The sequence below is a fragment of the Pyxicephalus adspersus genome, chromosome 1, assembly GCF_032062135.1.
Source record: "Pyxicephalus adspersus chromosome 1, UCB_Pads_2.0, whole genome shotgun sequence".
Lineage (NCBI taxonomy): Eukaryota > Metazoa > Chordata > Amphibia > Anura > Pyxicephalidae > Pyxicephalus > Pyxicephalus adspersus.
In genome coordinates this window covers 171430052-171444997 of record NC_092858.1, presented here as the reverse complement: position 1 = coordinate 171444997, position 14946 = coordinate 171430052, and the positions used below count along the sequence as shown (strand labels likewise).

At 38.4% G+C, this 14946-nt stretch overlaps 1 protein-coding gene across 1 annotated transcript in view; it reads left to right on the top strand.

Annotated features, from left to right (window-relative positions):
- Window positions 1-14946, top strand: part of LOC140321637 (galactosylgalactosylxylosylprotein 3-beta-glucuronosyltransferase 1-like) — an 86827-nt gene that overhangs the window by 70714 nt on the left and 1167 nt on the right. The window contains exons 4-5 of the mRNA XM_072398402.1: window positions 2423-2719; window positions 4923-5034. Of these exons, the coding sequence (XP_072254503.1) occupies window positions 2423-2719; window positions 4923-5009 (384 nt within the window). The 3' untranslated portion in view covers window positions 5010-5034. The remainder of the gene's footprint in view (window positions 1-2422; window positions 2720-4922; window positions 5035-14946) is intronic.

Here is a 14946-nt window from a genome sequence, read left to right as displayed (position 1 = left end):
CCTGTTGGTTGAGGAAGGTCCAGGCCTTTCTGCAGTGGCCCATTTGCACCTCTCTATGCCCACTCCATCACCCGTACTTTATTTCTAAATACTCAACCTCATATTTAGCACACAACAGAGGCTGAACTACTTTTCATTATCCTAAAATGTAAGGAAAGTAGAATCCCTCTTTAATTTTTGTTCCATAAAGTTTTGTCTGCGAAAAGAAACTTTATTTATAGAGTACAGTGTGGAAAAAAATTAGAACTTTGGGTCCTCAGAGAAATTCTTCTAATGATGCAGCCTAATCTTGTAACCCAAATAATTTGGAATCAGCATACAGTTTGATACATTAGCAGGGAGTTCATTACAGCGGGAAGGAAGGACCTGCAGGAATTCGGGATACACAAAAAGCAACACAATGATTAATATCTCTCATTAACATATCGCGGATCTCCAGCGCTAACTCCCTCTAATCTAGCAGGTGACAGCGCTGAATAACTAGGGCAATTTATCACCGCCGTCCGCCGCCATGAGCATGCAACGCTTTTCTCCTATTGAATAAATGAGCTCAGATGCACAAACAAATTACCCTGTTCTACAATCAAACTATTATACGCAAGAAATAAGTGGCGTGAAGAATGGTTCTTATTCTACGATTTGTTATGAATAATTCGCTGTTATCACTTATCATATTTGGATTTGACTTATTTATATGCTATGTTGTTTCAGAGTTCAAATTATTAACACACAAGCATGCAGAACCTTCAGATGATGTTAATGACGGGTAGGATATGATATGGATGGTTTGTTTTTATTATTTTGTATTCACAGAGTAAAAGTTGGGACAGTTTGGTTTTCAAAGAGAGATAAATGGGGGACAATCCCTCCAAGTAGAAGGCATTTGGGGACTGCGAGTTTGGCTTTAATTCTACAGCCAGCTATAATTATCCAAAGCTGATGAAGAGAATTCCATTGTCTGTTCCAAGCAACCATGATAACAATTCATTGGTCATGTTATTTGGCCAGGGCTACCATGGAGGAGAAGCGGAGACAAGGGGTACTTCTGTACCAGGCCCAGATCAAAGTTGCAATACTGGAACTTTTAGACACGGGGGCCCTAGAAGCTCAATGAGCGATCCTCAATTTGGCTCAATGCATACTGAAACTATGACAAGTGACCAGCGAAATGAAATTGACCAACGTCACCCAACTAATGGGCAGTTGACCACAATAACTCAATGGACCAACCAATGAGAACAGGTGATGGGGCTAGCCACCCCTACCCCATTGTAACCTCTAGAAAGTGCTCATAAAATCCAAACCTTACAAAAAGTTATTTTCACCTGTCATTGCTTTAGGTTTCTCAGCAACAGCACTTTGGTTCTTTAACCATTACCAGGTCCAACCCTTAGCCTGACTTGTGAGCTGCCCCAAATATAAACCTCTAATCAAAGAGAACACTGGGGACTACCTTCCTACCAGCCCATGGTCCATTCCTTTATTTCGGGAAAACCCTGTAAGTCCTAAGCACCCCTGAAAAATTTCATTTATAATCTTCCCTGAGGAAGCCCTACATAGGTGAAATGCGTAGGTAGCTGAGACATCTGTTTTTTGATTTTTATATAAATATGGACTCACAAAATATTGTTGTCATAACAGTTTTTCTGTAGGATAATTATTGATCTTTGTATTGTTCTGCTCAAAAAACCCTCCGTTTTATTCATACTCACCCAGAAATATCTGGATTGAGTAACAGAACTTTACAAACTAATTTCACCTGCTATTAACACACTTCCTGTCCTAGGGTGACAACGCTTACTCACCGTACTCTATCTATTAAGAAGCAGCGTTGTCACCCTAGGATAGGCATTGTTCTCTCATGTTCTGTTTGAATGACAATGGTCACAGGACAAACCAAAAGAATAACTCCACCCGGCAGGGAGACTGCAATGAAAACTTAACAATGGATCCAACCCAGTGGTTGCCAAAATTTTCCAGTTCAAAGCACCTTTAGTATTCTAATGTTCTTAGATTTCTGGGTTGAATAAAGCCGTCCACTTCCTTTAATCCCGGGCTGTCATGGACCCACCCCTAGCATGTGACTGGGCAATAAGGGAGAAGCAGCACATTGATTAACTCATTTCTCCATCCTTCAGCTATTGACTGTTATGAGCATGCTGTTTGTCATCACATAGACCCTTTGTATCCTTGTGTTGAATTCTCCTAGTTGTAACTCTGCAGTATGGGGACTAAAAAAAACCTAATGCCAGGTCCAAATCCGGGACTTGCATTCATTAAAATATTTAAAGATTTACCATTGGTTACAAAGCTGCTTTGATTTGTGCCTTTTACATCTGGAGCTCAGCTACTGTATATATTTGTTGACCATTAGTTGTATTGTGAAGACATTACTAATTTTAATATATTATTTTATATACAGATGCGATACACCAGGACAGTATCCGTGTGGCCAGTGGCATTCGTGGGCGGTTTACGATACGAATCCCCGAGAGTCAGTACGGCAGGCAGAGTGGTTGGATGGAAGACTGTGTTTGACCCCAACCGCCCATTTGCCATTGACATGGCCGGCTTTGCCATCAGCCTTCGCCTCATTTTGGAAAGGCCTTATGCCAACTTCAAGCTGGAGGGGGTTAAAGGTGGATACCAGGAGACCAGTTTACTGAAAGACCTCGTCACCATGGATGGGCTGGAAGCCAAGGCTGCCAATTGCACTAAGGTCAGCAAAACAGAAATATATGAATCTGTATTATTGTAATAATAATGAGACTACAATTCGGACACCTATGAAGCTCAATATAACAATATAAACTGCTTTTATGTAGGGTTTTATATTGCTGAAGTTTTGGATAATTATAGTATCCAATATATGTATTATGTCCAGCACTAAAAATAAAACATTTTGTTATTTCATTGTAACTTGCATTGAGGACCATTTTCCCTCATCCATGTGACAGTGTTGTGCGCCTTAGCAGCCTATCACCAAAAACTAGCGCTGTCACATAGCAGGGAGAAGACTCACCCATTCCCATAAGTACTGCATAGTTTTATTTTGCACTCCCAGAAGCTTAATAGAGTGGGGTGGAAGTGAGCCACTGGTGGGCCCACCAAGTGAACCTGTAGTTTTGCTCATTATGCATTATGCAGGTTTGCTTCAAGACCCTACAATATCCCTTGTCTTTACTTCTTTACCCTTCAGAAATCTTTGAGATTATTTTTAGATCCCAGGGAGGTCCTGCTTACATTTTTTATCTGCAGCTGACATGTCGACTTGATTAGAAAGTTTCAAAGTTTTCAAAGAATACAGGATGGGGAATGTCAAATGTGACACCTAGAGGAGGTTACTTTACAATAAACCCCGGCTCAATGACAATAATAATCTCAATATCAAATAAATAGTACACAGTACACAAAAAAAAGGTTTCTGACTAACATTTAACCACGCCTTGGTGATACGATGGAATATTAGATTTGTAAACTTTAGTATAAAGTTTTTTTTACATTTTTTTTAATATAGGTATACCACAATATTAAATATTAAAAGTATGAACCATTTATTTAGAATATTCTACAAATACAAAAGTTATAACATTACAAAAAAACAATAAAAAAGATCACACAAAACAGTATATCAGTAGTTATCCAAAGTCAATAATTCAAATAAATAAATAGTTTCTAAATAGTGACGCGTTTCACTGAGATCTCTTTGCTTCACCAGACCACAAACATTGACTGAATTTATTTTGCACACCTTGCAAAAGGTTCGTCAAATAATGCCTCTGTTCCAGGCACCATTTTTCCCAAGTGAATACATTTTTCCCGATATCTTAGTGGAGAGTATAAAAGACCTTCACAATGGTGGACAATGTAGAAATGATCCCTAAATTGGAGAAATGAACCCTCAGTAACCCTGTTTGGGAAAACCATTTGGTGAGCCATCTGGATGCTATCATTTGGGAAAGCCACCTGCCAATGTCCGATTTTATAGAGTATCATTGAAACAAAGATGGGATTTTCAGTGTGCATTTGTCACTGCCATTTAATGAGTAATGAAAAATGTTCATAATTTGAAAATTCTATCAACATAAGTGAATTCCTACCATCAGGGATCCATCATATAGACCAATATACAAGTAGAAAGGACTAATCATTAACCAATTCTAATTGACATACATAGTTTATACGAAATAAAATGATATTTACTTTACTGTCTTAGAAACAAGAGAAACATAAGCAATATTAGTGGCCAAACATTTATACCAGTTTTTATATAAATAAATCATCTAGCCAAAGCAAGAGTTGTAGCTTATAGCTTAATAGAAGCCAAATGGAGAAATGCGTTGGGTTCAGAGAATTGCATTATGCCTGATCACTTTAAGCTATTGTAACTACTTCTTTGGTTAGACAGCCATTGATGAAAATACTAATACTATCTTATATGTATTTTACCTTGGATGCTTTGTAGCTTGAGTAAAATTCAACTTAAATATGCCAAAAAGCCCCTCTATGCCTGTTCTTCTATTTTTCATTCTATATAAAACCAAATGTATTTTAAATGCAAGCTTAATGTTTCAGTTCCCTTTCATATCAGCCTTCTGTAATATTTAAATCTCAGGACTTGCAGAATTACAAATCTTTTGGCAGGTGAACTGTTTCCTTGTAAATATTTCCACTTTATAGTTTATTTCTTTATTTCTAAGTGAAATCATCTTCCCGAGTATAGCAAATTCTTTCAGAATGCTTCTCTCAGATCTTGGTGAAGCTAAAGTTTTTCTTTTTAATGATAAAAGGTTTACATATAAACAGAAGTAACATATCAGGAATGTATTCGGGCACGATTTACATATTCATAGTTCTGCTTCCAGCTTTAAACTTTTAAGTTTCCTGGTCCATAGAGTAATGTATCTTCTTCCCCTGTACAGGTTTTGGTCTGGCACACAAGAACTGAAAGACCTACATTGGTGAATGAAGGAAAAAGAGGATTCACCGATATGAATATTGAAGTGTAGACATGGAGATGGAGTGTAATGCTGTGTAAGTGTTTCCACTGATGTTGTATTCCAAAAAGTCCTCGGTGGACAAAAAATGAAAAACTTGGCCTTTTTTTTTTTGAAATTGTATTTTTATCGAAAAATTTCCAACAGAATTACAAAACAGAAAGTAACAATAAGGTGGAAGAACATAACAGGTGTAAAAACTTGAGCAACACAGTTATGGGGCAGCGGTATAATGAGAGGTCCGAAACTGTTAGACAATTGACCTTGACCATGGACCTTGGACCAATATTAGCACTATTTTTTAGCATTATTTTAGCTTTTTTTAGCATTATTTTACACAAAGTCAATAGACATTATATGAGTACAAAAAATGTCCATATATTTAGGAGTAGTGATTTCACACAGTCCATGTGCATAGTGAATGTTAGTCTACAACAAAGATAATGAAATACATATATCAAGTATCATAAAAAAAAGAAAACACATACAGTAAAACGAGTACAAATTTCCTGAGAACCAAACCAAAAGAACAAAAGGGAATGGGGAAAGGGAAAGAGTGTGACTGCAGCCATTAAGTCATTAAGACTCTGGGGATCAACTGGACAATTGAGCATAATATTGGTCCCAGCTTTCCCACGTTTTTTCATAATTGTCCATGGTGTTTCTAAGGGGAGCAGTAAGGTACTCCATAAGCCACACTTCCTGAATTCTCCTATACAGGTCCTCTATAGAGGGGGGTATAGTAGACTTCCATTTAGCAGGAATCAGTGTCCGTGCAGCTACCAAAATATGCGATACCAGTTTGGGAGTGAATTTTGGTAACATCTTAAATGGTTGGCCCAAAAGGTGGTTCAGGGGATCCAGGGATACCTGCATTTGAACCACTTCTGAAAGTTAACTCGAGACCAGTAACCTTTAATAACAGGACAGAACCAGAAGATGTGCTCCAGGGTGCCTTGGGGGTCCCTGCAACAAAAAAACTTGGTCTTTTAATTATTGTTTTCCCAAACCTCTTTATGGCAAATGCCAGATTCACAATGTGATGGTTCACACACATTCACACACTTATTACTTGTTATTCTACCAATTAATTTTGATCAGGCTGTCAATTCAATTTAATGCACCAGCATTTTCCTGTTTCTAAAGCAGAGCACCACGCTACACATAAAACTCACATCTCTACTGTGTGTTGCTCCAAAACACATTTGCAGTCTGGCAGAGTTCCTTCTTTTTTCACAAACTGTTTCCTGGTTTGTAACAGCTGGAAAATGGAAATTTGTGTTGTCAAACTAGAGAGAATAGAAATGAATAAAAGACTGGTGACTGCTGCTTTTGCATGCCCTTTGTCTACACATTCCAATTCAATGTCCACGGTCAACTTAAAGGGAACCTGAAAGTGAAGATTTATGTTTTAGGGAAATTTTGAAATGTTCAAGTCTCATCATGTACAGTAAAAGGTCTACTGCAAGTATAAAAGTATAAAAAAGTATAGCAAGTATAAAAAATGCTACAAAAGCTTAATCATAGCGCCCTTTCAACGGGCTCAACAGAATTGCTTTATTTCTGCAGATTTGCTAAATAAGAGCAGTTGCATCGTGCGGCACGTTTGCCTCTCTGCCCCGGAGGCTTTGCATGCGCTGCCAGAGTTTGCAGTTATTCCGCGGAGAATTCCTAAGCTTTTACACCAGAGTAGCTGAGCGTGTTTCTGTAATTAATTAGATCATTAATGAACGCTGACTAGGCTGTGCCACGCCTGTCCATGGAGGAGTCACCAGTGTTGAAATACTTTCATAGAATTCCATGTTTAATAGTAACCCGTATAGTTAGGTGGAAAAAAGACATAAGTCCATCAAGTATGAATGGGTAGAGAAAAGAAAGAGGTTTGAGGCTCAGAGGTTTTTCATGCAAAAAGTGAAGTGTATTGATTGGTTATTTTATACATAAGCCATCTAATACACATGAACATATAATATATCAACTTCTGTCCTGTTAATATTTCACAACACAGAATAATTGTACATACTATACATAGTGAATTTCATCAAAAGATTATTAAGGTAACCGTATAACCGTTCACACGACCTTGCCGTGGCGTGAAAAAAATCCAACGCGTTTCGCCACTTAGGGCTTCCTCAGGGATAGATATTAATGCGTGCTTAACGGTCTATATGTATAGAGATGTAACAAGTCAGGGATAAACAACAAAATGAAAAATTGAATCATAAAATAAACATTCTCAAATAATAAATCTATCAAATAGAGTTCATCATTATACTAAATGCAAATATAACATAGTATTCAAGACCATAATAGGAATGGAAAATACCTAACAGTGATTTTAAAGCAAATAAACTTTGAGTACGGCTAGAGTTAGTATACCTCTGGGTATGTTTAGAGTAAATAGTTCAGGCAATATTTTAAGAAGTTGGTAATTTAAACAATGCTTTCTGATTCTAAAACACATGGAGCATCTTTAAATATATATATATATATTACTCACATACCCGTAGTTAGGAACATGCCCCACATAGGATGTGTAGAGTCACTGCTGGTGATAGTGCTAGATGTAAATCATAAGGTATGATTAGGTAGACAGGTATAGAATAAGAGGTCCAAATGAATAAGTGACAGTTGGTTTATGTGTACATACCTAATGTTTGATATAGTAGTTTGAGCTTTGCCAAGATGAGTTGATATGCTTATCAGAACATATGCTTGGAAGTGATAGGTGTATTTATTGCATGTTTTGGCAAGATATAGGTGTGTCTGCTAGGTAAGGTGAAAACTGAACCTTGCATCCATCAGCAAATGTTATTAGGAGTAGGTAGGATAAAAGGTATCTTCCTTAGAAATGTAAGTTTGGAGGGTAAATTTTAAGGATCTGGGTAAGTAAAATATGACCAGATCATCATGGAGACAGTAAAAGATATGGGTTATTAGAGTAGTAAATACATAAGTGGATATCTCAATATATAGGAAATAGTTATAAATAGATAAAGGTGGGTTTACCTTGAGAATATAGGTATACAGGGTCACATGATGAAGTCAAGATTGGTGGGATAGGACGGAGCCTTTCTATAAATAAATAATTAAATATCTTTTATGGGTAAGGTATATCTAAAGTAGTCACTTAAATTGTTTAGGGTAAAAAAAAGTTTACCTTTTGGATGTGAGTTTATTGGGTCAGGGATCAGCCGCGTTTGGATATGAGTAAGGTATATCAAGTCACTTGATGATGTTGAAGTGGATATTACAGGAAATATCCTTCCTATAGATAAATAGTTATATATATTTTTACTTTAGAAGAGTTATATCTAAAATTATCAGTGGTAGTATTTAGGGTTCGGTTTAACAGGTGACTTGCAAATGTCAGCAGCATTTGGAGATGAAGAATGCAGCAGCCTTTAGTGAGAATTTCCCTTTTAACCTCCCTAGCGGTAACCCCGAGTGTGACTCGGGGTAGAAAAAAATTGCTACAAGTGGTAACCCCGAGTCACACTCGGGGTTGGAACACCTAGGGAAGGTTAATAAATAGAGCACTTACCTGACCTGCCGAGGTCCCGTGCCGTCCGGCGCCACATTCTCCGTCTTCTTTCTTGTTTATTCTTCCTGCTTCTGCATCCGATGAGTCAACGGGTGAGTTCCCGGTGACGTTGGTGTGTGTGTACATCCCGGCCGTGCGGGGCGGGAAATTCAAAATACATTTGTACTGCATTCAATACAAAATAACTGTATTAAATGCAATACATTGGATTTTTATGTGTAAAAGCAGTACATTGTTTTCAAGAACATTTATTTTACAGTATGTATTACTATGAGTATAATATGTTTGTTTTTTTTAATTAAATTTTTTTTTTTAAATATATATATTTTTTAATTTATTCAATTTATTGTTTTTAAATGATTTTGTGTTTCAAACTTTATTATACTCACTATTATATTATACTGTAAAATAAATTTTCATGAAAAACAATGTACCGTTTTTAGACATATAAAACCGGAAAGAAATGAACCGCTAGGGAGGTTAAATGTAGGTTTAGTAGGTCTCTTGCAGGGATCAGCAGCTTTAGGAGATGGACATGTGGCGGATGATACAAGGGAAGAGCAGGCCGGCGCAGCATATGCTGCACAAAAGCCAGAGCGCCATTTAGCAGTGGCGACCCCGTTCCTTGCAAGTCCCAGTGGCAGCAAAGGGGGTTCTAAAGAAATTTACCGGCGGATGCAAAGACCTGGAATGTGTCAAGAGTTACATTATTAACATTGTTAGATCTAATGCAATCTAAACAATAAATATTAAAATCTTACCAAAAGAATGCTTTCATTTATGGTACATTACATTGTTACAACCAAAGAGCAGATAGTACAAAGTTTAAACACATATAATATGCATAAAGAGATTTATACACACATCTGAAAGGGTATGGTAGATATATACAAAGAGTCCCTGTGGGGATATAAAATGGATTGTAATAATATATTTCTAATATGCATAGCTCATTACTTATGGATGTTTGATATATAAGTAAATAGGTGTGATGAAGTGTGAGAACCTGTTGTTCAAGTCATGTCTGGATTAAAGAAAAGGTGTGAAACATACTACTTCATTTAAGCCCGGTGGGTATGTCGGTTTTAGATTTACTATCCATTTCGTTTCTACCTGTAAGAGTTGTTTTATCCAGGTCCCCTCCTCTAGAATTTGAGAGTTCCTGTTCGAGACCAAAGAATTTTAGAACTTTTGGATTGTATTGAAGCTTAGTGCCTACATGATGGTATACAGGTGTAACTATTTTGCCCACTTCAATGGAGTGTATATGTTCATAGATCCTCTTTTTAACTGGTCGTATCATTTTTCCTATATAGAAGGAGCCGCAGATGCAAGTAATCATATTACACCTCTAGTATTGCAATCAATGTATGTGTTGGGTCTAGGGTTATTTCCATTTGGTACGGTGATTATACATGATTCCTGGATCCAAATACATTGCCTAGAGTGTCCAGATTTAAATGTGCCTTTGGTGGTTGGAGTGTAAGTGGGATCGACTTCAAGGTTGGGTTGGTAATGACTGGATGTTGACATTGATCTTTGTGAAATTTCGATTTTCTATAGGTAATTTGTGGTTTATTACTGAAAACTTTACTGACTTTGGGGTCGGCTAAGAGAATATGACAGTTCTGGGTAAGGGTGTTGGTGATTAGTTTGTGGTGATCAATCTTACTGTATTAGGTGTTTCAGTGTGTTTTTTTAAAAGAAGGACTTTTCTTTCATAATTCAAAGCTCTATTATATATTCTTTTAAGTAGTGGTTTTGAGTAACCTCTAAGCAATAATCTTTCTTGTAATAATTTGGCTTTGTACTTGAAGTCTAATTCATGACCGCAGTTTCTTTTCAGCCTCAAGTATTGGCTGAAAGGTATGCTTTCAATTAGAGGTTTAGGGTGTGCGCTTTGCGCATGTATAATCGTATTTCTGGCTGTGGGTTTCCTAAAGAGTGTTGTTGTAACTGTATTATTGGTGTCTATCCTAATAAAAAAGTCTAGGAATGGTAATTGAGTTTTGCTGTAGTCAAGGGTGAACTTTTAACTGAATTCATTCGATTGTATGAATTCAAAAAATTCCAGAAGTAGAGGTTCTGAGCAAGTCCAAAACATTAACACGTCGTCGATATAGCGTTTCCAGCTTGGGATGAATTTGATACAATTATTGATATGAGGGTCTGAGAACAAATTTTTGTCCCATTTTCCCAGGTAAATGTTGGCGTGTGATGGTGCGCATTTCGTACCCATCACAAGACCCTGCTTTTCAAGAAAGATCTTACCATCAAAAGTAAATGTGTTTTTGTTGAGTATGAAGGTTAGTAGGGATATGACAAAATCGTTTTGAGGTTTCACTAAGGGATATGCTCTATCTATTAAGGCATTCTGCCATGGTATATATGCCCAGTGAGTGTGGTATACTGTTGTATAGACACACTACATGAATTGTTACAATCAGGGTGTCCTTGGGAACTATCATGTTTTGTGTAAGTTTTAATACATCTATTGTATCTTGAAGATATGAGGGTAATTTGGTAATTAAAGGGCGGATGTATGTATCAATTAGTTCACTAGCATTCGCAGTTAGGGATGCAATACCTGAAATAATTCAGCGTCCCGATGGACGTACTGCATTTTTGTGTTTTTCTGGTAGTGCATAAAAGGTAGGTATTGTAGGATTTTTGATAGAGAGTTATTCCTTTGTTTTTAGGTCTATCGTGTTCTTGCAATAGCCTTCCCAAATAATTCCGTGATAATCATGTTTGTGTAGTGATAATAGATTTTGGAAGATGATAAAGTACCATTCACCGTTGTTCAAGGTTTCTAAACATATTTGATGATAGTGACTTTTGTCTAGAATTTCTATATTTCCCCCTTTGTCCGAGGGTTTGATGATTAGGTGCTTTTGTGATTTCAAATTAATAAGTACTTTTTATTGTGCTTTTGTAAAGTTACCAGTAGAATGTATTCTAGGTGGATTGCTTTTGAGGATTTGGTCAGTGGTTGTGTTTGTAAGTGAGGATTTGTAGCTATTGGTGGATAAAAAGTTAATTTGGATTTTTTATAGCAATGAGCTCCGTAGGGCCCTTTTCTATCTTAGATAAGGTGTCATCAGATGTTGATGTTTCTGTTGGTTCATTTTCCATTAGTAACAAATGGAGAATTTTAAAATCTTGTGTGTCCTGATTTTTGTATAGTTGTGGTGTGAAAGGTGTTTCCTCGTCCGAGGGTTTGTCAAAGTGTTAAATTCCTGGCGAATAGATTAAGATCCTTGATCATTTCAAATTTGTCAATTTTTTGTGAAGGGTAGAATGATATGCCCTTTTTCAGGACTTCTGTTTTAAGTTCTGATTTCAGGACCATTATTTATTTATCAAACATATATGTTATTGCTGAGCTTTGCTTTCCCTCCCTAGTTTATCCTTTTCCCATATAGTCTACATCCAACTTCCTGTTTGTGCTGACAACACAGTGTCTTTGCTGGACAAAAATCCCAACCAGTGTTGTCAGCCCTGCCTGCTGGACTACAGAACTTTATCTACCCTCTCTCCAACTTACCAAATTAAAATAATGTCTTCCCCAGCAAACTAATACTGCTGATTAGACTTTCTAAAAAAAAGGGGAAGGGCTCTTGAAAGATGTATTTATGGGGGCAGTAGAAGCTGCGCTGGCAAAAATTTTAAAAGCCTGGTGATGATACCATGGGGGTATGTTCATAAAAGACGTTTCCTCTTTCTGGGGCTCATTATGTCCCACCTTGGCATCTTCTTTCTTCAGGGTTGTTGATGGCCTTACCCAATCTTGCACTGTGCAGGTGCGAGATTGCATGATGTGTACATGAACGCGCAACAATCCTACTCTGCGTTGGTTTTTTACATTTGGGGAATGCCCTGATGATGTAGTGCCCGATCCCAGGCATGCACAGAAGAATCAGCCCCTAACAGTGCACAACAAGGGAAGATATCTGAGCATTCCGCTGATCTCTTCTTTACCTTTAGCATCTGGTGCAATGCATAAGGTCTGGCAGCTGGAAAGACATTTTTATTGTTGTTTTAAAAATCAGGAATACAACAAAAACTGGGTTATTTCACCAGCTTTAATCTTTACTAAATCAGTTTTAAATCCTTCTTTAAACAATTTTCACTGTTTCGTAAATTCTCCATTATATTTTCACTGCTTTGTTGTCTGCCAACAACAAAAACATTGATTGAATTTTTGATACATTAATCCGCTTATATTTTTTTATCTGTCTATATTATGTTTTGGAGCTGTTTGTCACCTGTTAGGTATTTTTATGCAAGATGAAAAGTGCATGAAGTTAATACTTAGGCTATGTACAGACTGGCAATGAGGTTGTGCTGCAGTTACGGCTTAGTGATGCCAGGGATCCGGTCCCTCGGGGGAGATATTAAAAGTAACTTCTACCCGGGGCAGCCCAGTGGAAAATTAATTGGAACCAGTATGGTAATATGGTGTAATGAGATATTATTAGATTATTTATGATGGTAGCCCTTTTCTAAGGTAAACCTTGAGGACCATGAAAAAGTATTCCCATTGGCTGGTAATTGTTGCGGGGCAGTACCATGCCATGCAACCACCAAGTACAAACACGGGAAAACGGCTTATTAAACGCCAATTGGACAATGCACTCAACATCTGCCAGACCCACTGCTAACCCAACACCAGTCTGAACTTTTCGATAAAAATCTAGATGTTTTCTTGGCATATGTGTCTGATTTTATTAGAGGATGAGGAGTAGAGTTGTTTTAAGAACAATATGTATTTGCTGCTTTCCTCCTTCCTTAGTGTTGGCTTGACTGCTCTGCCTACACAGTAACCTACAAGCATATTGTTGGTCAGGACACACACCAGAACTCACCCCATTATCCTCCTAGACCAGGGGTGGGCAAACTTTTTGACTCAGGAGCCACAGGGGGTTCTAAAATTTGGCAAAGGGGCCAGGCCAAAATCAGATAGATGGAACGCCGAGAGGGGTGTCACAGATGACATAACCCACCCACTCTCCCATCACAGATCTGAGCCTGCATTGGAAGAATGGGCAGGTCTTTCCGCCTACTTCCCAGAGCCCGGGATTTGTACAGGGGATATGATCCGTGGCTCTGGCCGGTGCGGCCTCCAAGCGGGGCCCTCCGGACCCTGCTCAGGGGGACACCAGCAAGAGCCACAGACCACGGCACTAACAGGCCGTATATGGCATAGTTTGTCTATGCCTGTCCTGGACCTTAGGTTATCTAGGAATGTCCAGCTATTGTGTCATATGGGCATCATTAAACGCTTGTCGTTAAAGGATCGATTACCAAATACCCATTTGCTGTCTCGCCCTGTGAGTAAGTCCTAAATCAGGTCTCTGGGTTTGTGTACATTCATGTGCCCATGCAAAGTAGCATTGCAAATGTACCAAATATCATCACAGTATATGTCCCCCAAAGGTGGGCCTGAAAACTTGAACTTTTCAGGTGGGCAAGAACACTCACATCTCCGGGTGGAAGGGAACATTGATTTCTCCTCAGTGGACAAAAACAATTAAACCTCCAATCTGGCAGTAATGCTCAAACCTCATAGTGGATGTAACACCCAAACATAAAGCTGGCAGTAACACTCTAACCTCTAAGGTGAGCAAACAAGGATGGTTATAGGGAAATGCAAAGTGTCCCCCCCCCAAATCAATTTGGCAGGGGGGAGATCAAGTTAGTTCTGCACATGTGCCCACTGTTGCCTACATCTGCCAATGTGCACAGTTACCCCCAAAGCTAGGTTAGTAGGAACATCCAAACCTACAGAGCAGGTAGAAACTCCTAGATAATCAATGTGGAAACACCTAAACTTCCATTGATGGAGGGACATTCCAAACCTACAAGGTGGGTAGGAACACTGAACACTCCAAGCTAGGCATGAACACCCAAACCTCCAAGGTGGGCAGACAGGGGTGGTCATAGGTAAGTGCATAAAATTGCTAGGGCCTCATAGCTTCCTCAACCAAAAGGGGCCCCCATGGGGACCCCAAGTCAGTTTGGCATGGGGGGGGGGTCCAAGTAAGTTCTACATAGGGGCCTGCTGTTGACTATATCTGCCACTGTGTGCACATACTCCCAAACCTAGGTTGCTAGGAACACCCAAACCTACAAGGTGGGAAGGAACTTCTAGACATTCAATGAGAGTAGGAACACCTAAACCTCCAAGATAGGCAGGAACACCCAAACCTAAAAGGCAGGCAGGAACTCTTTGTCATTCAATATGAGTGGGAACACCTAAATTTCCAATGATGGAGGCATGTTCCAATGTTCCAATATGGGTGCGAACACTTAACTTTTCGAGATAGACAAGAACACGTAAACCTCCAAGATAGGCAGGAACACCCAAACCTCCAAGATAGACAAGAACACCCAAACCTCCAA